Source organism: Enoplosus armatus, chromosome 3 (assembly GCF_043641665.1).
Source record: "Enoplosus armatus isolate fEnoArm2 chromosome 3, fEnoArm2.hap1, whole genome shotgun sequence".
In the NCBI taxonomy this organism is placed as follows: domain Eukaryota; kingdom Metazoa; phylum Chordata; class Actinopteri; order Centrarchiformes; family Enoplosidae; genus Enoplosus; species Enoplosus armatus.
In genome coordinates this window covers 15,465,455-15,490,630 of record NC_092182.1, presented here as the reverse complement: position 1 = coordinate 15,490,630, position 25,176 = coordinate 15,465,455, and the positions used below count along the sequence as shown (strand labels likewise).

At 39.6% G+C, this 25,176-nt stretch overlaps 1 protein-coding gene across 4 annotated transcripts in view; it reads right to left on the bottom strand.

The window, feature by feature from the left end:
• Window positions 1–11,975: 11,975 nt before the first annotated feature.
• The window catches only part of LOC139282314 (SLIT-ROBO Rho GTPase-activating protein 3-like), a 30,822-nt gene continuing 17,621 nt past the window's right edge, over window positions 11,976–25,176 (bottom strand). The window contains exons 9-22 of one of the 4 annotated variants that reach the window (XM_070901940.1): window positions 23,935–24,132; window positions 23,754–23,838; window positions 22,188–22,215; window positions 21,083–21,185; window positions 19,684–19,744; window positions 18,453–18,530; window positions 17,976–18,110; window positions 17,777–17,882; window positions 17,476–17,703; window positions 16,601–16,674; window positions 16,317–16,497; window positions 15,426–15,572; window positions 14,933–15,249; window positions 11,976–14,419 (exon numbers count right to left, since the gene is read on the bottom strand). In XM_070901940.1, the coding sequence (XP_070758041.1) occupies window positions 13,941–14,419; window positions 14,933–15,249; window positions 15,426–15,572; window positions 16,317–16,497; window positions 16,601–16,674; window positions 17,476–17,703; window positions 17,777–17,882; window positions 17,976–18,110; window positions 18,453–18,530; window positions 19,684–19,744; window positions 21,083–21,185; window positions 22,188–22,215; window positions 23,754–23,838; window positions 23,935–24,132 (2,220 nt within the window). In that variant the 3' untranslated portion in view covers window positions 11,976–13,940. Of the gene's footprint in view, window positions 14,420–14,932; window positions 15,250–15,425; window positions 15,573–16,316; window positions 16,498–16,600; window positions 16,675–17,475; window positions 17,704–17,776; window positions 17,883–17,975; window positions 18,111–18,452; window positions 18,531–19,683; window positions 19,745–20,038; window positions 20,070–21,082; window positions 21,186–22,187; window positions 22,216–23,753; window positions 23,839–23,934; window positions 24,133–25,176 lie in introns of all 4 variants that reach the window. The other 3 variants (XM_070901941.1, XM_070901939.1, XM_070901942.1) reach the window with 3 other exon arrangements.

Below are 25,176 nucleotides of genomic sequence, written 5' to 3'. Positions count from 1 at the left end.
TAAGCTAAGCTAACCATCTGCTAGGTAGCTTCATATTTAGCATACAAACATGAGAGTGATATCGACCTTCTCATCTTCTATTTCTGAAAAAGAACGTTAAACCAGTATGCAGTAAAGATTTCATTGTAATTTAGTTACACAAAGATTTAACAGAGCTGAGCCTGTATTATCTGTCTCCCCTTTAATACAGTCCAGTTTAATTGACCACAAATCAACTCTGTAGCAGATTAATTTACTGTCTAATAACAGATGGAAATACAATGCAATTCAATTCATACCAGAGAATAACGGGCATGTTTTTGCATCATTGTCTGCCAGCTTAAAGGCAGGTATGAAAGATTTATTTTTCCTTTTTGTCAGTAAAACTGGTATGAGCAATGCAAAGGCTGTTCTGAACAAACATCATCCTGAGTTAATTAAAATTTTTCTGCCTGTAACTTATCACTACATCACACAAGACTGGAGGAAATGAGAGTTAGTCACAGGCTGTTGTTATGTTTCCATAATAAATAAGATAGCAACACGCACAGGAGAAATTGCAGTTAACATACTGACTGGAAAGACCGCAATTTATTTGAATTGTTTTCAAAGTGACCTTTCACACGTCTTGATTCATTTAAATGCATGTTCCTACACCTGTTGTACTGAGATATGAAAATGCATGTGGATTTATTTCCTATTCAATTACACACATTTGGACTGTTGAGCAACAATATATAGTTCTAACTTTTGTCAAGAATCATATAAGTAGGATATATACCCTCTGAAATGTAAATATACTGAAAATAATTCACTAAGAAGCCTTTATGGAAAAGTACTGTTTTAGATCACAACAATAGGCATGTTTTCATTTTGCTTATTTGTCTGAAAAGGACCAGGCCTTCTCACATGTCAACACATATACTAAGAATAACACCACATCCACTTATCAGCTTGGTTGTGATGAAAGGTGGTTGACAACTGATCTGTATTTGTATTTCTCTCAGCCGCAAAAGTATATCAAAGTCGGATGTTTTCTTTAGATAGGGTATGATTGGCCATTATTGGACATTTCCACCAATGACATCCGGACAAATGAGTTCTGAAAATATTTGCCAAAGCGAAGAAAACATTTTTTACGCCTAGAAAAGTCAACCAAAGCGCAACTCATAGATTTATGACTGCTGACTGCCGCAGCACAGCGCTCCATGCAGTATGTCTTGACCATTAACCATTGACCATTAATATCTGCCAGGCTTTGGGGAGAGGGCCATTTCTTTTTGCGTTCATTCATAACTCTTTATTTACAAGAGTAACTTTTAAACCACAGGGGAATCCTAAATGTAGTGACACTTGATTGATGCATTAGATATGAATATTTATAGTGACCATATGGCATGGGATGTAGTCTTTTAAAGGGGCCTTGTTTTAGTTATGAACTCCTGCTTTGCCTGAGGTTAACAATACTGGATTGGGACTAAGCATCTGTGATGTGATCTGTGAAACTGACGTTGATGGATTGAGCTAGACTGACACTGCCGCTGGAGATATTTCCTTCCTTTAATATGTGCGAGAGGCTGAAAAATAACCGTGGAACTCATTCAATAAGTGAACTTTCATGGTATGCTGTATTATGAGAAAAACTGATATTAGTGCAAGAGATGTCTGAATTGTATTCAGAGACCAGACACTGAAACATGTTTTCTGGATCTTTTCAATAATATGCCAAACTGAGAGAGATTTAACCTTGCTGAACTTTTCTGTGATTGTTTCCAATTCTACACGCTATTCAGAACTGCTTTTTTAGTATTGACATATTCTATCAGTGTTTGCATGTACAAACTGTTCAATCAGACACCTTGCCTTGATGTAACATGATTAGTCAGATCAGAGAAAAAGCTTTCTTTGATTTATATAACCTCATTCAGCTGACATGCAATCTTTCCACCAGAAAGAAAATCACAAGATATTTTTAGTTCCTGTGTCGGTGTATTTCACCGAGTCTGTTCCCAGCAGATCCCTGCAGACTGGTGGTCATTTCAATACATAAACAAATATAATCAGCTTTTCCAGTTCTGCCTCTTTAGATCTGAGCAAACAAATTTGGACACTAAACAGCATCACAACCACACAATGGCAAAATAGTTCAGATAAACCTGCCAAATTTGATCTACTCTATTTAAGAACATAAGCCATTTTCTTGGGAAAAAATGAAAAAATAATCATGACCGTTTCATAAATGTGATAATTAAAGTGACAAACATTTCTTCATATATAAGTTTTCTGCACTTCTACTTAGCGTCAAGCTGTAGAAATAAATTCAAAATAATACCAGAAAGGAGAAATAAAAATTCTTCATCGTTTGTGCATCTTGCCAAAAATGTGGACGTCCATCTCGTCACAATGTGTTGAAGTCGATTCACAGTGTCACTTGCCAAACCATCTCTAAACAACATAGTGGGAGCTTTAGTTGTTGCGTAAGATGAGTCAAATTATGTCTTCATAACATTTCGGGAGTGGATCTGGGAAGTGTTTGTGGCTGCCTCTTCTATTTCTGCTGAAGAAGTTTACATTTTTTGGATGTGTATGGAGGAGCAGAGGGATAAAGGAAAACTCTAACAGTTGTTGCCTTCAATTCCTGGTAACAGATTATAAATATTTACATGTTGGGTAGGACAAGCTGTTTGCAAGGATTACCATTGTATGGTTATTTAGCTGTAATGTGATGCTTCAGTTCCTCATTATTTCTGATCCCCTGTCAAGTGGATGGTGGTCCTCTTGCTCTACATTTCCTTTTTACCAAGTGAATGGGGTCTGACATGATCTGTATTTCCCATCATAACCTCCAAGGTCTAAAGAAAAACATCTAAATGGCTTTTTTGGGCTTCAGAGGTCATTACTGTATGACAAAAAGCAGCTTGCTTGAGCACTTGAGTTGCTTTAATGCAGCTGTGGAAAATTGGGCATGAAAGAGGACTAAGATCTGCTTTTTATGTTTCAAGGAAGGCATTGAAGGATGGGATAGTCAAATAAACACCATCAGGTCAGAGGTCTATCTATCTATAATAAAATACTACTATCAGAAATACTTTATTGATCCCCGGGGGGAAATTGTACTATTTATAAGTCTTATGGACTGGTGCAATACCAGGACATGAAACATCAACATCAATATGTAGCACTGCATTTTATAGAGCAATAAACATGAGTCTGTATCCATGTTAGCAGCTCTATTATGACACTGCACTAAATGCTCACAATGACCATGCTAACATGCTGATGTTTAGCAGGTATAATGTTTATCATGTTCATCATCTTAGTTTAGTGTGATAGCTTGCTAACATTTGCTAATTAGCACTAAACAGTAAAGCTGAGGTTAATGGGAATTAGTTTTGCTGGTAATCAATCCACTAGTGGGGGCAAATTGTATGTACAGAAAATTGAGATTTCTGACATCATGAATACAAGACGAATACAGGAGGTTAGTTATTCAAACTTTAAGCATAAAAGGAACAAAATATAATCAACATCTGAGACACTCGAACGAAATTGTGTTATGAGGATATTTTGTTTGAGTATCCCTAGGCAAGGTCAGGAAGCTGTGTGGTAGCGTGTATGGATGTCTAAACACATTTCATCCTTCATCCCTCAGAGCTTTTTTTTTTCTTTACCCATGAGACTTGTAGCTTGATGCCACTGTCCACTGTGGCTTCTTGTCCACTTCTTGTCCACAGGAAAAGAGCAGAGGTTAAGCAAACAAACAATCCCCTGCCACAGCATTTCATATATAACACATTGCATCTAAAATGTGGGAAAGAGATCCTACATCTGTATCTCATATTAAACTGAGACAGATGATATCCATGAAATCTATACTGGGGAGCTCTCAGCAGTGTAATGTAGTAACAAGGCTTCAAGCAATTCATGAGATTTACGAAACTCTATCCATATCAAATCTCAATCTGTGCTGCTCCTGGCCATTTACATAATAGGCCCACTGGACCTTATACTTGAAGGACAGAAATTCCAGTTATATGTTTAACAGATGGAGGTGAGTGAGTTCTCATGCAGTGAGATAATCCCAGTTTCAAAATGTGTCAAAACACAGTCTATGCTAACGGCGAAGATATTCAGATGCATGTTGAAAAGGAGACTGATTCCCACCCTGGACCACATGCCGGTTTCTGAGATAACAAGAGCGTCACTGAACAGATCAGAAAGGAAGTATCACCTTAACTCCCATAAAAGATACTTGACCTTTACTTCACACTTTAAAAGTGACGGAAAAAGTATCCAAGCCTACTGAAGTAGAAGTAGCCGTTCCACAGTAGAAGATGTGACCAGCTGTCAAGTCAAGAATCAAGTGAATAAGATTCATTGTGAATAAGAGGAGAGTTTAGTTTCACTGCCAGGTGAAACATTTCCGATTGTCTCTAGTTTAAAGGTTTTGGTGTGGGGATTGATCAGTTTTCATGTCAGTTGATGAAGTAAATGAAAAGATTAAAACAAGAAATGAAAAGAATGAAGGAGAAGAAAAAAGTCTGCCCAAATGCAAATACTTAAACCTTTTTTGGCCACTTGGGGGCAGACCAACAAAAAGCGTAAAGTGATGAATGATAAACATGTTAGCAAACACTTTCCAATTTACACATCCAGCAGAAATGGAACGACGTTGGCATTAATTTGAAATCATGTTTCTGTCCACATGAGGAATGTAAATCTAATCTAAGCTCCGTTTTGGTCTCAAATATTTTTTACCAGCAAAATGCTCCAACATGTTCACCAGCTAGTCGCTAACTTTGTCTTCTCTGCCGTTTGGTGCTGGCCAGGTTAAATATAAAACTATTAATCAGTGCAGCTTTAAGTACTGTACTTCTCTACTGTAAAGTATCAATGAACCATTTGCAATGAACCATTAAAAATGACCAGCTATTCCCTGCCTCTACAAAGGTAGAGAGAATCCTGAAATCAGTTTGTCAAGCTCAAGGCAAGCTCGAGTTAAAAAATGCCTTGAAAAGTTTTTATTTGAGAGGAGAATTGTCTCTTTATATCCAAATCTATCCCACTCACCTGCACGACACAGATAACCAACATTTTTCCATAAGCGCCTTAGTTCCACTGGTGATGGATCCCGAGACTCACTGAATGAGATATTAATCACTGTGACCTGACAGGAGTATTTTGGTATTTTGACGTCTGCCTCCGGTCATCAGTTATTATCTCACTTGTTTTCTCTCCTACTTCCTACTGGGCCAAAATTCCTGTCTTCTGAGATATTTAGTTGATCAGACCCCTACATCTCCTGACAGTTATCAAACACCTTCCAGTAGTTGCCTGTAATATCTAGCAGAGCCAGGAAGCAGATGGGACGGGGGTGACTCACCCCTCTGCGTTCCTCTATTGGAAACAGACACCTGGATGTTAGCACCTTTTGCACAGTAGAGGCAAAAGAAGCCAGAGGCTGCATGGTAGAGCTCATTCCAGTCACATTTCATTTTCAGTGTGTTACTGGCACACAAGCAAGCTACAGCAACTAAATATTTTCAACTCACAACTTGACTTCTTGCAGTTCTGTGCTCTGCAAAAGATGTAATCACATGCTCGTGTTGGTTGCCGTAATAGCACTCAAGACAGGAAATAGATTTTTTTCTGCCTGGGCTCTTCTGAGATTCAAGCTGTCTTCATGATGTTCCGCTTCATTTTATTCAATTAGATAAAAAAAAAAGGACATGACATTTACCACCACTTGACCCTGAGCTTCAACATACCTCTAAAACCACAAGTAGTAATTTCTGTTTGTGTAGATCCTGGCTCTAGCTCTTTACTTAATGCAAATAAGATTGCATTGATCTTCTCATCTAAGTCTCTGAAAAAAAGTATTTCTCAAACTATATTTCTGTTGTTGAACCATTCCTTTAAACTGGACATGTAAAAAATTGTCACATATCAAAGAGGTATGAATGCTGGTGTTCTGAACAGAACAACTACATATGTAGTTTGCTTTTCTGCATGTGCTTCCTCATATGTGATACATATGTAATGTAGACTGGCCCAAAAATACTTTGAAAAAGGCACATTCTGACTTGATATCTATACTTGATAAAACTAAAGGTGATAAGATTGAGCTGAAATATCTGTTTCATTATGACACATTTGCATCCTAGTAATATAAACACAATGTACGACTGACATTTGTTTCACCTGGTGGTACCTATCTTAAAATATGTCAGGATCCTTTTGTTTGTCAGTGTCCTTCAGAGCTGTTTGTTCCTCTCTGAGTCTTCTTGACTTTTTCCAATCCATCATTGTGCAAGTATATTTTTTCTGACTTGCCTGATTGAATTAAAGTTAAACAAACAGACGGACGACAGATGAAGACTTTCAGTACCAACAGCAGCTTTGTGTTAAGGCTGATCCAGTCAGCCAGTTAAGGAGAAGAGAGATGAAAGGAAACATACAGTATTCAGGCATGTTGTTCCTGCAGGGAGTGTACCTGCAGAGCACAAAGACAAGGTAACAAGACAAATGTTGGCAGCTGTTCCCGATCATGAAAATCATGCCGTGTTATTGTGACCACCCATACAGCATAAAATACAGCCTTGACAAGGGAATGTAATTTATACCTATATAAAGTCTGCATTCCAATTCGAACTCATGTTCAGCATTTCCCAGAAACGTATCTTCACAGGGGATATAGGAAACAGGTAAAAATTAGTAGAGGAAACCAAGAAAGCCAATAGATATATACAATATGTAGTGTATGTTACTTACAGTAAATGAAAGGGGTCATCAAGGTAAACTATTTTGAAGCTTGAACTATTTCATAAAATATGGACAACGTTTGAAGAATTCCCCAACCTGTCAAACCAGTCAGCGTGGACAAGAAACAAGAGACTGTTTGTAGCAAAAGTGCTACCAAATATTTGACAGCAGTGGCACACGAGCATGTAAAAAATATTTTGTAATTAAAATCTGCTAGATTTGTTGACTATAGGACATTGTATTAATGTCCTATCGTATCCTCACATGAATCTGGCATAGAGAGTGCAAAAGATCCACTGCTGATGTTGAATTTTGTCAATTTGGATGTTTGACTGTCAGGTATGAAGTGAAATGATTGATGTCGAAGTTTGTAATGTCTAACTAAATGAGTTGAATTACATGGTTGGTCTGTGGTCAGCAATTAGTTCAGCTCAGTTGAACCTATACGCTCTAAGGAAACCTAATGGTGTGGAAGATGGGATGTGGAGACCTGCCGGGGGGAGTTGGAGAACAGGACTGGAACAGTAAATATAATGATTCATGCATACTTAACAAAAAAATCCAAAATTGTGTCTGGAGAATTGTTTGTGTTATTGGTCCACATTGTTCAAAGTACCTTCAGTTTATACTTTTTAATTTTCTGAATACAACTTTAGTGAACTCACATGGCAGCACATACTAAAAAACACAAATACAGAGTCTCCCATGTTTTGCTCTGGCAATTTAGTTTGGAGATAAGCTTCATCAGTTAAATTACATTCAACCCATGTGTGCGTGATTCACTATTTCTTGTCAGGTTGAACTTGTTACAAATGCACTGATCAAACGGAGGCATGGAGTTAATCACATTTATGACACTGAGATGACTCTGGGGTATTTGCACCAGTGATTGAAGCAACTTGGGCTGTGGGAAGGAATTCAAACTGGACCAGGAAAACATGGATTGGGTCATCGTCTTACAGAAACATTAGATACAACAGCATTTTGTGGTGAATATGTTACTTAATGTACTGTATGCGACTGCTAAGTCATATTTTTTCAGGAACAATCAAAGCACCATATTCCAGTAGCTTACTTATTGTACAGAAAACTAGTTCCTTTTGCTTGAGTTGTACTTCAGTCATGTTTCAGTCAGATGTTTCAAGTAATGAAAAACAAATAATAGGGAATATATGACTGAGATATCAATTACACTCTGTTAGACTATCAATATCTATTTTCATAGTGGAACACTATTAGTGTTTTAGTTTAAATCCCAACATGAAGAATATCATATACACCTCTTAATATTACTATACAAGAGTAATAAATCCATTTCCCCTCTGACCCTGTTAATATTATAAACTTATCATTGAATACTAAAAACTCACTGCAATGTGTAACTGTGAGCCAGTTCAGTGCACACTCCAGGCTTTGGATGAGCATCTAATTGCATGTTAAACAACAACAATGGGTTGTATTAAATCAGACAGTTTAACTGGTTGATTTATCACAGGCCAATATATCAAGCGAGCAGCAACTGAAATCTGCAACTGCATGTCTTTGTCAAACAAATGCTACAACAAAACGCACGCCTGCCTCTGACTAACACACAAACAGACCTGAACAAACCACCAACAGATTTGTTCTGAATGGAGAAAATGAGTCTGCTTTCGACGTGGCTATAAACATCATATGGAATTACTTTGTTACTTCGTTTTATCTTGTGGTAAGGACAAATCTTCTCTCCGATCTTTTTCCTGAAACATAATTTCAACTCTCAATCATTCAAATGAAAGTGTCTGTTAAGGGAAAATCATGTATCCTGACACGTACCCTGTGACGAGGGGGCCCCAAGTAAACCATGATTTGGATTAAAGAAGCTATTATCCATATTTTCGCATTCACAATGGATCACATGACTACTTGTATGTGAACTGGGTCTCTCATAGACTCTGCAGTCTCTCTCAGCTCTTTATAGCATCTTTTAGGTCGCTGTTTTTTTTTTTTTTGTTTTTTGTTTTTTTTTCATTTTACAGTTTTGGTTCAGCAAAAAAGCTCTAAAAACCCATCGTACGCTACCTGCCGAGCACAAAACAACAAACTGACACAGTTAGCGACTAGCTTGTGAAGTCTCTGCTGGATGTATAAATGGGCAAATGTTTGCCAGCAAGTTCACCATATCAACTATTAAGTATGTCTATATGTCAGTGACATATTTAGAGTTTCTCTCCGCCCCCAAGTGATGACAGAAATGTGTTAATTTGCAGGTTTTAGGGGTCAAAAAAAAAAAAGTTGGAAACTGTTAAAACATATTCAAACTGGGCATTTTGGTTGTTTGATATCAAGGGCTGAACCTGTTTTAGAAGATGATCATTGTCAATAGGCATACAGAGAGAAATAGGGATCAACATAAATCAATAGTTATAAAAATTGGAAATATATCCAATATATATTGGAAACAAAAACAGAGACATTCAGTCCTTGTTTCAAGTGTTCTTCTCCTGAAAGTTGTGTGACACTTGGGTAGCTCTGCACCCTCAGAGGGACTGTTGCTTTCATTCTCTTACATAGAGACTGCAGCGGTGTTGTTATTTGTGCTAGCTTCTGTATTGATGGCAATAGTTACTATGCCAGAAGCAATGATTAAGTAGGAAACTAAAAGCTCCTAATGAATAAAAACAGTGTACTGGAAGATTCATGTTTTAGCCAAAGGGTCATTACTCTAAACTGCTTTACAGAACTGTAACATGTCAAGAAGTGCCACAATAAACAAGCCCATGTTATTTATTTACTCATAATGTGTATCACAACACTTCCTCATCCTCACACCCTGGGTTCAAAGGGATGCATTGTTTGAAAATACTGAAGGGATAGATACCACAATCCCCAACGTTGTGTTAGCAGCGACTCTGGTGGCCTTAATAATCATATCACAGCGTTAATGAAAAGGCCTTTTGAGCTACGAAGCCACTGCCAGAAAGCTCGGTGTTAGTCCACGGGTGGTCCATTCCCTCTTGGCAGCCATTCAGGCCCTGAGCAAGGTCATAATCTGATTATATTCCCACTTTAATCTCAATAAACACACCTAAATGAGTTAAACCTGGCTCTGAGAGCTGGCCATGGAAGAAATAAAACAGTCAACCAGAACTACCTTGATCAGGATACGGAAAACAAAACAAGGCAGAGAAGACCATGTATGTCTGTTCTATATATTCTCTATATATGTTCTCTATATTCTTTTTTTTTTTTTAATCTGAAATATGTATTTTAGATGTAGATAATCTGTAATAATCAACCAGTAATCAGTTCTTTTTTCAGACATTTTTTTCTCAGGCCGTTGACCTCCACATCAGCAAGTCATCCAATTGAAATGATCAGAATATGTGGCTGAGCTTGGGGTGAGGGTGAGGGTGAGGATGGAGGGCTACACGTGTAACACACAAGCATGAAGTTGTTTAAAGAACAGTGGCTGAGGTGCTCTCGACATGTTGTGTATACTGAATTTCCTCAACAATGACGATCATATCAGTTCAAGATGTAAGGAAATAAACCAGCAGCTCTAACAGCTGAGAGAAAATGTCAGTGTAAAGTTTGAGCAGACCTACATTTTATTTTGTAAGTGAGGTGGTGCAACGAATGGAGCAGTGGTAGAAAGTACTTAAGTCTATTTTCAAGCGCCTTGCTTAAGTACAATTTATGGTACTTGTACTTTACTTAAATATGTCAATTTTCTGCAACTTTATACTTGTAATTGTACTACTCATTTTTCAAATTACGATCTTATATGACACATTACAAAACTTAAAAAGATGCAATGCATTGTTAAAGATTAAACAAGTGGTTTCCAACCTTTTTGGTTGGTATAACAAAAGCAATTAAAACTACCTCCACCTCGACCAGCTACAACAGTAAAATGCTACTCACACATTGTTGCATTAGTATTAACAATCTAATAATATAATGCACAATAATATATCAACCACAGGTGCCACTTTTCTGTAGAACAAGTAATTTTGCTTGTGATACTTTTAAGTATATTTAGCTGATAATATTTCTATACAATGCAGTTTTACTTGTAAAATATTTGAGTACTTTTGAATACAAGCAGTGGTCTACTTTGAAAAAAATAAAAACATGTGATTCCCAAAATAAAAATCATTTTGGGCTCTGATGTGTTGTAAGGTTCTTCTCAGAGTGCAATTTAAATACCAAAAAATAAAGAGACATTTTGAGCACTTTCATCACATGATGAAGCGTTTCTCTTTTTGTGTTTCAGGATGACAATGTCTCCATCCACAGGGCTCAAGTGGTAACTGAATGTCTTGATGAGTGTGTAAGAAATGTAAATAATACAGTACATTACTATCAGTGATGGAAGAAGTAGCATTTTCATTTTGTAATTGGCGTGAATTAGTTAATTTCAGCTACTTTATATACGGTAGGATAGTTTAATCTAAAAAATACGTTATACTGTATTTGTATTTGTATTTGTATACATGTGAACCTGCAAAGTAATTAGTAACTAAAGCTGTCAGACAAATGCAATTGAATGTACTGAATTGTAGCGGAGTAGAAGTATAAAGTAGCATAACATGTAAATACTCAAGTAAAATACAAGAATATCAAAACTGTACTTGTGTACATTACTCAGTAATTGTACCAAGTTACTTTCCACCCCTGATTACTATAACTATTGTCACAGGTGGCAGATCTTAATTCAGTGGGATGTTGTGGCCGCCTCATGAAGCAACACCATCATCACAACACTAAATAAAACATTTCTTGTGGAAGCTGTAACCTTGCATTAAAGATCCAGACACAAGTAAAAGTCTTTGCTTATCTGCAGGCTGCTCCTGGTGCTATGATGCTATGCTAATCCTATAATAACCATATGTTGGTATTTCCATGTGTTTTAACTGTTACCCGGTAGTCTTTTAACAGGATGAACATAAAATCTATGCTGACCAGGAGGTGGCGCTGCAAAACCACTCTCGTCAGTGCATGAGTGTATGAGCCAGCTGTGCTGTGTGAAGTCTTGTATGTTCATGTAACTTCTCACCACAGATGTTCAATGTAACAAGGTAAATAAAGGATAATAATGCAGAGCCACTATTCTCTGTATAGACACAATGAATGCGGTGCACTTCACAGTCATCAACTATCAATGGCCACTGTTCATCCTCAGTCATCTCCGTTCAGTTCTTTGCATTTTACTGAACGCCACACGGCAATAAAACAAGTTTCTGTGAGGTTTCATTGATTTATTGTTTCGTTAATGTTTGTGCAAGGATAAGAGTTACAAAAATCTACAGACTAGACATGATAATATATCCTGTTCCTATCATACAATGTTATTTATACAAGTATCCTTTAACAGTATGTATATATTCAATCCGATGTACCTATTACACTTTAAAGATATATTGATCATCATTATAAGACAGACGACAAACACCACCAACAGTAAACGGGTTCATCTAAACACCCACACAGCCTGACCATGTGCAATCTAGACATTATGTAAGCTTCGATGATACTGATGTGCTATATCATGTTTCTAGTACAACTTCATCAAAATGAAAAGACAGAACCTACAAATGCAGCACAGTTCCCTGTAGTGTTTATAAGTGCATTAGTCACTTGAGTTGTAGGAGAATGTTTTACCTGTTTATTGAGGTAACACAGCTAATCTTTTTATATAGAGAGATGACTATATCATAGGAACATTTTACTGGTTTTTGTCTTTATTTCCTTGTATTAGTTATAGGGGTGGCATGTCTATAATGTCCACAATAACTGTCAATGTTCTCTGTGTAACTGTAGCCCTGGAGCCTGGTCTACTTCTGCCGTGCACTGACCTATTGTGAGATTCATGAATGAAGGAAAGATATAGTTTTGGCTGACATACGATTCATTGGTCCACTTCTGAGGAAATGCAACAAAGAGAGGCAGAGTCTCTGGTTGTTTTTGATTGTGCTGCCACCAGTAAACTTAGACTGCAGCATCACTACCTGCGATGACAAAGATGCTTGGAGTACTTGTGTTGCAGGAGCTGACCAATCCCAACCGAAACCAAAACACTATCCTGCAGTGAGTTTTGTTGTGGGGTGTGTGGCTGTAGCAAGCACTGCTGTCTGCCACTGTTTGTTTTTTATACTACCTCATAGGTGCCAAATTCAGATTTTTCTTTTGAATAGTGGCTCTAATACAAATGTAATTTCCTTGAAGCCAGCATCTAGTGGTCATTAGAAGAACTGCAACTTAATGCAACTCTTTTTACCTTTCATCTGTGGGCCGTGTCTGAAATCACTCCCTCCTTAACATCTCCCCATAAACAGACACTCAACAGTTGACTCTGAAGTGAACAATAAACTTGGATTTTCTGACACTTCCTGAATCAGCATAATTTTGCATCATCACTAACAGATGAAATGCGACGTATTGCATTGTGGGATTGCTGGCAGAAAAGAGTTTACATGCCATGCAATCTACTTTTTTTGTTCCACTGTTGGATTTTTTTTCTGAGAGCACATACATGGATGTAAATTTCAGAAAAATGGCGGACAGTTAATATAGTGCTCTACATAGTAAACAGAGTGATTTCAGACACAGCCATGGTGTCTGCCTGTTGGTGTACACTGTCACTGGGACAGGCTCTCTAAGGAAACGTCTCTGTCAATATAAATGTCGCCCAAGGAGTTAAAGTTTTTAATAGACTACATAGACTACCAGCGCAGACTGGATGTCTACATAATTAGTGGTGAAATATTCCCTTAAGTGTTCCCTCATAATGGAACATGAAACCAGATACAAAGTCCAAGCTCACAGCATTTTTGCAACCGAATAACATGCGGTGTTTCACTGTCAGATTTCAGTAAACAGAAGTATTTTCCAGTGCATCCCTTTTTTATCCAGCATGGCTATTCAGCATGGTAGCATTCTATAAAATTATTCTCATAGATTTAAATCCTATTTCGGTGTAATATTGTATACAGTACATTGACTTGTCCACCAACAAGCCAATGTGTGGGCACACAGTTGTCAGAAACCAGCAGTAGCTGCCCTACACTATACAAGATTAGTGGTAAATATTCATCATACAGACCAGGTGTCAATGTTTGTTTTGCCGCCAAAAAGAGGTGCAGGGGCGTGATGGTAATCTCAATCATTCGATATGCACGATGTTCTTCACCCACTTGACTTGTGACTGAGTGGAGCTACATGTTACCTTGTTTGTCTGAGGATGAGGAGGAGGTGGATGGTGATGGGGAGGGAGGTTTGACAGGAAAGATCCTGTCAGTGGGTGTGATGCCTGGGCTGCCCAGACCTGAGGAACTAGAGCTGCTGGAACGATGTGGTCCATGTCCCTGTCCAATCACAGGAGCAGGCCGGACGGGTCTGACAGGCGGGGGCCTTAGAGGCGCATTCGGTCTACGTGCCGACAGAGCAGGTTTAAAAGTGGTCATGGTCTCGGAGGAGGAGCTGCTACTGCTACGTCGCTGGGCTGCATCTGGATCCCTGATCACCATGGTGTGGAGAGGGCTGCCAGGCGGATCCTGCCCTCCACCGGGGTGTTTGAGGGGCTCCAACGTGTCCAAAACAACATCTGGGGCATGTTTGGCTACATTCTGTCGCTCCAGCTCGCGCAACTCATGGAGAGCTGTATTCATAGTTTTCTCTATGTCCTGACAAACATGAGCAGAAGGACAAATTATGTTGACATTTAGAAATTTATATCAAACTGTCAGGCAGCAAGTAACTAAATCCAAGGGTGCAAGTTAGACTGGAGAAGGGAGACATGTCCCCCTCACTTAGCAAAATCCTATTGTTTGTTTGTTTTAGTGAAGATGCACGTACAATATTGATCTATTGAAGTATAAGGTCTTATTCAACAAAAACTAAATGATTTTAAGAAGGGTTAGTGAATAATATGTGAATTATAATAATAAAGCAATTTACATAAAATAAAATTTTCTTTAGACTAGAATTAATTTGGGAAGCATGATAACCACTCTCATAATAAAGTGTTTTTTTCTATTAATATGTTAAATGCAGGAAGTAGCATTCACAGAACCTCTGACCTCATGTGTCCCTCCCCTACATTTTGAAACCAAATGTACGCCCCTGCCTAAAGTCAACGTGGAGTCAGTGGCTGACTCAATGGAGCTTCCACTGTATTTGTCCATTTCAAAGTCCATTCGAGTGTTAACACTCACCTCAGCGAGAGCCTCAGCCTCGAGGGCTTTGTGATCTCCTAAACTTGCATGCCGAGTCGTGCTGGGCGAAGACCGTTGAGAGTGGCTTTCGACAAAGGCCTTTCTGTCTGGGTGGTTGCCCAGACTGCCAAATGTGGTGAGACGCCGTTTCTCTGGACTGTCTGTTGGGCCCCTGCTAGCAGCCTTTTTGTGTGGGCTGCAGGGCCGAGGCATAACCCTGGGGGGCAGGTCTGCAGCTCTGTTGGGGCTGTGACTATCAGCTCCGTTCCTGTGGCGCGGAACTGCAGCGCCATCTGATCGCACCCTCAACCTAAGAAAAATCACAGTTTGATACTTTATGAGTATGAATGTCTTGCCTCTGAAAGCTTGCACGGGAATTTCAAATGACTGTCTACACCATGTATTCACTATATGTACTGTATGCGTGCTCGTGCCCCCTCTCACTACCTATGACTCACATCCCATGGAGTTTTAAACTAACCCCACCTTCCCAATGCTGCTCCAAAGCGGTGCTCAGGTGTGTGTTCGCAGGGAGATTGGTGGTCATTTCTGGAGGAGGCTCTTTCATCGTGGTGTGATACACTGCTGGCCTCACTATCAGTCCTCTGAAGGCTATCTGAGAATGCATCATCCCTAATACAGACAGAAGAGATTCATCTTGATTAATGGCTTCTGACCTCCACGTGTTAATATTTTACTTTGACAGATCAAACTTTGTCTGTAATCCTTAACAATTATATTATTGCCACAAAAAACAACACAAAACCTCAAAAATGTCATAAGCACAGTGAGTCTCATTACTTTTACAAACAAAATGAATCACTTATCAGTCCCTGGAAGCCACTGTTGGTAGTACATACATCACTCTTCTTAATTTGGCTTTCACTTTGTTACCTGCCCTGTGATGCCAGAGTGGTTATTAGGCAAGAGACCGGAGCAGAAATTTAAGGCTGCATTTGAGAAGTGTGTGTCCAGTAAAAAAAGAAAAGTTCCTCCTTACAGCTCTACAGCTAATTGCTGATTGGGGGCCATTTGTTTTGTTTCCATCACAACTAGTTGTGTCAAGAAAACAAGAAAAACACGCAGAAAACAGGAGCATTTTATTCACACCGATCCTTACGAAGGCACAGGTTTTGTAAGGCCAAGATTTTTGAAAACACAACACAGCTCGCGAGGACGGTCAGAATAGAAACGTGCATTCTGGGAAAATAGAGCAACATAAAAAATGACCAAGCCCAAAGTAGCTGCTGTAGCGGCAGAACCAAGGTACTGACTTCTTGATTGTGTTAAGTGTCACTTTTCTGGTGCTGTTTTATACTAAAACAATGTCTGTTCGATGTGACTAAAATCTTCACAGACCAAATGTACTTTACTCACATGTCCTGTACCACAATGTACTGATGTGGAATCAGCCCGTCCACACCATTATGTCGGCCCTCCCACCAGTCCTCGGAGGCTCGCAGGTAGAGTAACAGAGAGGCTCCCTTCTTGAAGGAAAGCTCTCTCGGACTTCGGCCCACATAGTCGAATTTCGCTATGGCCTCGATCTGCTCCAACTCTGCAAAACAAGAAAATACAAAATACAATTTGAGACTTCTGATTATTTCAGCTCTTACAGGTACGGCTGTAGTCCTTACAGTGGACTGTGTTTGTTGACTCACCTTCATCACTAGTGTTGGGTCCGGTACCATTGTCTACCTCGTCAAGAGTTCCTGGCTCACTGTGGGGGCTTTCACTGCATGGAGAAATATGAGGTCAGAGAGTCAGAGACACAAAAGAACAGACAGACAGTCCTTCATTCCCCACACCATCTTTAAAATGCATGCAAAATAAGATGATTATGTAAATGAAAAACGTCTGACTGATTTTAGTGTTTCTCAGCTGTTGACACTAAATTTTTGAAATGTCATCCCATTTTTTTCAAATCTTTAAACACAAAAACAAAACACAGAAAATGAAAACAAAACCGAGGTCACCTGCCAAATGAAATGTGAGATTCACAACTGGATTTTGCAGAATACATCTTTGTAAGACCTAATTGAACACCTAAAATGTATAAATATAATTATGGTTGTAATATGGTTATTGGTCTACTCGAACATAAAGTCTCCTACAAACAAGAGACACAATAGAAAAGACTACTGTGTAGTAGAACAAAAAGGCTACATCCTATCCTGGGTGGTCTGTCCACAAAACCGTGTCCACAGGACAGCCTTTTGAATGTTTTTACCTGACTAAGCGGTGGATAAAGTATCACATGGTATAATCTGTTCTGACCTCAATTTTTCACTCTGTATGCACTTTTTACATAACCAGAAGATAATTCAGTATTGAGGCTTGCGCCTATTAGGTTGTTAACGACTGAGAAAAATGGGCGGTAAATGGCTGCATATAAATAGATCCAACACACATCACAAGCTGGGGATCAGCAACCGCCAACCTTACGATTAGTGGACTCCTCGCTCTACCTACTTAGCCACAGCTGCCCATATAAACTATACACTGACACATGTTGGACACGTTGTCTTGCACTTACCAGTACTCTTCCCCGCCAGCCATGCACTTTTCATACACGGGTCCCTCCAACTCACGCAGGGTCGGGAAGATGGCCTCATGGTGGATGATAATGGTCTTAATGACCTCGTTAACATGCGCCTGGCAGGACACAGGGTCCTGCTCATCTGGTATTGGCATCAATGTGGGGCCAAAGCAAATAGCCAGGTTGTAGGGGTCCATCATGTTCTCATCACTGTACTGAGAAAGACTGGGAAGAGAGAAGCAATTAGTATCACATTTCTAAGTGTCAAACGAGTGAAAATTGTCGCGACAGGACTTACTGATTTAGAAATGCAAACAGGTATCTCATGACGATGATCACAGGCCGCTGAAGAGTCACAATTATCTGCTGAAGGTGATGAGCTCTTTCTGCACCTGAGTCGAGCTCTGACGTAAAAAGACAGAAACGAGTGAAAACATTATAGAAAGCTACACTACATTAAACATTTTTTCTGGATGTTTTCCTGGAATGTGACTCACTGGTTGTGGATATGAGGTCGAGGAAACGCTCTTTAGGGAATAGAGGGTTTTCCAGGCCCCTGAAGTAGAGCTTAAGAACGCCTGCCACAGAGTTGATGTCATGATCACTCTGATCATCCACCAGTGGATCCTCTCCTATAGACATAGCATACATTTAATCCACTCATTAATCATTCACTGCTATCAGTGATCATGTAACACGCGCCGATGCAGTTTTTTCTGTGTTTAAAGTTTGCAGGTTAATATAAACATTGGGAGTGCAGTTATGTTATGTTATATTCCTCATTTATTATTCCTCAAAGATGCTGATCTTATAAATTATGCATATAAAATGCTTTATGTGTCCATTACAGGGTCACATATGACACATGGGCTCTTTATTTGCACTTTAGAGGCCCGTGCGAGAGACTGTGGCTTTTGAGGTGGACCAAACGCAATTTAAAATCAATCAAGAGAGGATGGCACACTGGGACTAACCTCTTTCAAATGCATTCTTAATATCGTTGACTTCGACCTGGGAGCCTGGAACTCGAAATATACCTTGCTGCTGAAGACCTGTGGACCGATAGAGCGGGGGGGGGGGGGGGTCAGTACAAAGGTCCTTTCATTTCAATAATAATAACCAGACGAAACAGCAGCAATAAATAAATGAAAGAAGGTGTAATGAGATTAAGGCTACCCCCTGATAGAACATTTCTTGACTAATCATTAAGGTCTTGGTTGACATTTTTAGCAGTCATTTTTTTCTGGTCCTTTTTAAGGGAAATTAAATATTTGTTTTTAGTCATTACTGGATGAAATGATAATCACATGTCTGTCTTCACTATAATATTCACAAGCACGCTTTTGTCATTAATAAGCACTTGATTTTGTGAGATCCTTTAGCATGACTGCATTCTGCTGCGAAGGGACAATAACAAGAAACAATTTGACAGATTTTATCAACTAATTCAACAAATTGATTAATCTAAAATGCTATTATTTAGGCTATTTTTGACCAAGCAGTTCCAGGAACAATGAAGCCACAGGAACTAAAACAGAAACTGAAAGTCCCTTTTTGAGCTTTCCTGTTTGTGTTTCTACCAAATCTGAAGAACCATGAAGATAAAGCAAATGAGTCTTTAACAGATTATAAAATGATGGCAGCTTTTGAAACACTCGGAAAAAAACACTATAACTCATTCTAATATTTATACAAGTGGCACCCAGCGCTTTGCTTATAATGTAAATGAGGCTGTACAGTTGTAGAAGCTATAGCAGCTGCAAGTTTTGTGTTTGTAAAAATCAGTGATCTCCAGCACTGCAAACACTGCCCCATAGTTTCTGGGCCATTTGAAATGACTACCCACAGGGTAGAGACTTTTTTGGCACCAGAAACTATGGTGGAGGTAATAATTTAGTCCCTGGTATCTCCACTTGAAACGCAGGTGAGATTCCTGAGTTTCTGGAAAAGAACCTTTGGTGGAAAAGGTCTATTTGTAGACGTTTTTCAGTCTAGGACATTCCTATCAAAAAGATGGTAGACAGGATGGTTTGTTTAATATATTTTAAAGACAAATTCACAAACACTAGGAACATAAACTGCATGATTCCCTCACACAACTGCTCAACTAACAAAATGTTGGCTTATATAAAAAGAGGGCGAGACGGAGTATGAGAAAGCACAGGTTATGTGGAAAGACAACATATGAACACAACAGGAACCTACCATACAGATTGATGTAGCGAACGCAGCTCTCAACCACCACTGGTATAGGCTGCCCTGAGTCCTACCAGACAGATTCAAACGATCATTATCGGGAGCACATAAACAGAAAATAATAGAAAACAAATAATCATGCCAGCAGAGTTGAGAGAACATTATTAATCATTTAATGATATTTAAAATAACTGATGATAAATGAATAGAACAAAAATAAGCAGAACGTGTTAGTGTTTGCGCCACCATATATTACTATTACTACAGTATCTTTATAGGAATGCCAACAGGACAGAGGCACAGAAATGTTGGTTAGCATACTGAACACAGTGTGACGAACCCGCCCTGCTATAAGACAGAGTACCTGACTCCTGGCACGGACATTCCGTCTTCCCCTGGGCAGAGAGCAGTAAGGCACGTAGACAGAGGAAGAGAGGCAACAACAACCACAACAGGTTAGTGAGAGAGACAGATTGTACAGAGAGAGAAAAAAGAGGAGGCCTGGCCTGAGAGAATAGCCAAAGCATCAGTGCCTTGTGGGGTGTGAGATGTGAGGACATGGCTCGGCAGGGGGAGTGTGTGGGTGGGAGGGAGGGAGGGAGGGTGCTACCCGGGAGGATGTGGGGGGGGGGCGGGGGGGTGCTACATACAGTAAAGCATTTTCTTTTTCCAGCCAGAAAGGACTTTTTGACGGAGAGGAAAACTAAAGGCCAAATTCTACGGCTGTATCTCATTATTTTCATTATCAATTAATGTGCTCGTTATTATCTGGATTTATTTTTTGAATATAGTGCATAATGCCCATCACCACCTCCTAAAGCCCAAGGTGTCATTAAACTACACTCTTAAAAATAAAGATATTCACTTTATAATTATATAAGACAAATAAAAGGATAAAAATTGTCACAAGTTAGAACGTTTGGAGTTTTTTTTTTCTCAAATCGACTAATAGTTTTAGCTTCACTGAATCCTGATGTTTATCTCCACTGCTGTTGATGCACACTCTGTCTGCCAGCCCCTGTTTGACTGAGCTTTGGAGTGGATGTGGCCATGTGTTTATTTGCATAGCCTAGCATGGCTGGTGCACGGCCAACTGACAAAGCCAAATTAATTCAGTGTCTGGAGGCCGGGGCTCACAGGGGAAAGAATGTTAAAAGCAGACCCTGCACCAGTGCAGTGTTTATGATATCAAACCATCCCCAGAACCCATTTGATTGGTTTTTCACCTGACCCTGTCGTTCCTAAAATTGCAAGACTGTGAAGACAAGGCAATGAGCAAGAGGAAAGTCAGTGCGTGAGTGAGCCAACGGTTTGGATAAAAGAGTGGGCAAAGGCAAGAGAACCCCCAAGGACTGCTAGAGAGACAGCTGAGCTCATGGAGAGACAAAGAGCACAGATGGGCTAATACCTGAATGAAGGCCTCCATATTGCCGTTAAACAGCTTACGGTTAAAAATGGAGCGAGGTCTAGACTTCCGCATTCTCTGGGGTTTAGGGGGAAGAGTGGGGGGCCTGGGGAGATGGTGGGGGTTGTATGGTTGGTACATGGTAAATATGAATAATAATGCAATCGGTATAACTACACATCAAAACACTGACATTTTTTCCAATAAAGTATTTGTTGCCATGTCTTTACCACAGTAATTTGCGCCTCCAAAAAATATTACAATACATTTTTTAAAACTTACAGAAATAGTTTAAGAATTTTTGCTTTCTTGCCAAGAGTTAGATGAGAAGACTGACGCCACTCACATGTCTGTAAATATGAAACTACAGCCAACAACTTTTAACTTAGCTTAGCACAAAGAAAAAGGTGAAAAGGTGAAAAAACTGACATGTTGTGGTATGTTTACTATTTAGCTATTTCAGGCTAGCTTCCCACTGCTTCTGATCTTTATGCCAAGTTAAGCTAACAGTCTGTTAGCGGTAGCTTCATATTTAGAGTGATATCATGAGAGTGGTATCTATCTTCTAATCTAACTTTTGGCAAGAAAGTGAATAAGCATATTTCCCCAAATGTCAAACTATTCCTTTAAATGGACCCTTAGACCGGGCTGCTGCAGCAAACAGTATCACTATCAAAGTAATGACTACAGGAAATTATCGCACACAAAATTCAATAAAGATTTGGCTGCATTTAATGAAATGCACCATAGATGAAAACAGGTAAAAGTCAAACCCTTGGATTCAATTAGTCATGAACCGGCCTTGTCAATATTTGTTCATTTTCTGCACACTGAATGATTTATAAATAGAACAACAGCGGGACATTATTCATCTCTCTGGCATTTCATTTCTTAGTCTCAATATAATTTTATAGATTAAAACTAGGAAAAACAACTCTGAGCACCACCTTCTCTAATCAGGATCAAACCTTTTGTTCAACTAATAAGAGGAACTAATATGACTCCTATTCCCACACTGTGATCTCATTCCTGCCACATCCAGGGACAGAGGAAGGATTTTACACATCATCGCCTACTTTATTCACCCTCTTGTCAATGGACATCTTACCTTGTTGTTCCATATTCAGCCCTCTCCCCTAAAAGGAAAAAGCAGCAGAGAATGAGACTAAATTAGTATACGCTAGTTTTACAATCACAGAAGTTAGCTGTACGGTTGAGTGCTGGCCGACTATACACGGCTGGCAGATGGAGACGGAAAGGGGTGTTATGAGAAAACAGGCATCTATTCAGCCAGGCTCAATGGGGTGAGCGCCATGGCTGCATTTGACTCACCGCCAGGCAGCGGTCATTCAGCGGTCGCCCTAGAAACGGCACAAGAGCCCCAGAAGGGGATGGCCTGTCTACTCGCTCTGGAAAGTGAAAATGTATCCAGGGGCAACAAGAGTGGGTGCTTGTGGGAGCTGTGGGGTCTGTACAGTGCAACCATGATTTCATGATATCTGCACCACATTCGCACACACGCACACATCTACGCAGGTCTCACTTTGATCAGTCAATCAGAAATGTTCAAGGATCGCGTCATGTGTAAAGCAGCTTCCAACACGACCATGTCAAACACACAAACCCTAAAGCATTTGCATCAGTCTGAAGTAGAAAAACACAATGACATGGAACATTTTTATTCACTGTCTTGGCTGAGGTTAATGCATATTGAATATGAGGAATGTATGAACAAAGTATAGCAAGATATACATTTCAAGTACAGTACTAGCAGTCCAGGTTTTTTTTTCTGTCTTTTCTACCCTGTGACCCTCTTTTAGGTCCAAAAATTGTCATGCTGTCACGTGAACGGCATCTTCAGTATAACCCAATTATGTATTCTATTTCTATGAGCATGGACGGAGCTCAAAATGAATTTAGATTCCCCAACCTCCAGGCTGTAACTAAACCTCTACGTATCCTAGGTAAAATGTACTGTGTGCTTTAGTAGATGCAGCTTGAGCACAAAATAGTTATTTTCATCTTTTTTCACAGAAATGATGAAAATGAATTCCATCATATACACTTGTATATCCACAAACGTACCATTGACTATATGTTATATATATCCACAAGAGTCTGACCCACCGACCAATGTATAACCAAAAGCAGATGCTTGCTTGAAGTAGCAACACATTGACATGGGAAGATATACATCCTTATTCACACTTTTGGCTCAGGTTAATGTGCATTCAATATATAAACAGACTGCGGCCTGTCATAGCCTTCAAGCAAAGTACTTCTCATCGTGAAATGTGGGGTTTTATTTAGGCATTGACCCTGTTTTAGGTCCAAAAACCAGACCGAGACAAACTCAGTATAACATAATTCTGTATTATAGTTCCAAAAACATGGAGGGAACTCCAGAAAGATCATGTAGAAGTGGATATATTTAGTATGTCAGACCTACAGTATGTGATTTCTCTTTGTAGAAAACATAGATTTGTGGGAACGTCCTTGTAACACCATCTGCATATCAAGGAATCTCAAAAGGCTTGTGAACTCTTATTCTAGTACTGATGGATGTTTTTCTATTTTTGGTATTTTACCCACATAATACTAAACCTAATCTAAAAGATAGACCCCCCAACTATTACCATCACTTTCCACTAATGTGTAGCACAATAAGTCTTACCTTCTCCTAGCGTCTGTTTCAGAAGGTCATGCTTGGCCTGCAGTTTGACAATGAGATTGCTGCCATTCAAGTACTCCTTGTATTTCTGCATGAAAAAAAAGACAGGATTATTTCTAGTTAGTTGTAGTGTATGTGCTCCATGTTGCAGTACCTTTGTGCTCTCATTTGTCTGAGAACTCACAGTGAAGTAGAAGCCCTCAGTCTCTTGCTGATTGGCCCGTCTCTTTGTGATGTTTGCCTTGCTCATGTAGGAGTCAGAGGACGCCGATTTGACCGACTCTGTGGATTGGCTGTGCTGGAAGGCCTCTGACACATCAAAGTCCTCCACTGTGAGCATGTCTTGAAGGGTCTGCATGGTGGCGTCAAGGGTCTTCCTCACCTGACATTCAAACAATATCCACAATTACAGCTTCTTTGTTATATGTAATTATATTAAATCCATATGAAATTGATTAGATGAGTTGTACATTGGTATTCAAACAACAAAGAATATTGCAATTATACCTAACGTACGTATTTCAAAATAGTGGCACAAACAAGCAGCGTGGTGTATACAAGCCAGCACAGTCTAAGATTAAACCTCTACAGACCATTTTCACAGCCGTTTTTGACTGACACACCGTAAACAACAGAGTAATTAGCTTCCTAGCATGAAGCATCGTGACATGAAAGATTAACTATGATCCTTCCATGCGAGGCAGACAGGAAGGCAGTGCATTTCCATATTCATAACAGACAGGCACTGACACATATCCACACCCTGGTGACCTTTAAACGGGTCTACGTGAGTCCCACTGGCCTTGGTGACTACAGGCCAGCAGGCCAGGGAGCGAGCTGGGGCAGCCCCCAGTGGAGGCAGGAGACCGGATGAGAGACAACCCCACGGGTCAGTGTCAGATTAAAGACGAATATAAATGCAGGGTGACAACCCTGAAGACTGGTTGTTTGCGGTTACATGGTGGTGTGACAGAGGTGAGGGTGTTGGCTGCCAATCCCAGTTTGAAATATAGCAAAGCCAAAGGAGGTATTAAAACACCTCAGGTGCTGTAAATAAGACAAACAGCCCTTTCATGAGTGATAAACTGTAGGAGTGGTAATTTTAAACATGACAGAAATGATCTGTCAGTTAGAGGGTCCTAATAGAGAAGTAGGTTTTCTAATTAAGTGTTTTCGTGTCCCATCTTTCCTACAGGAATTGTCTCTTTTTTGCTGAGAGATGAATGAGAAGAAGAATTTCCCCTCGCTGATAATAAAGATACTTGAAATTGAAGATTCAAACCACTCTCGCGCCTGTACAGTAGATATGAAGCTACTGCTAGCAGCCAGTTAGCTTAGCATAAATACTGGAAACAGCTAGCCTGGCTCTGTCCAAAGGTAAAAACACCCTGCTTTCCTGCACCTCTACTTACGTTACATCACATAA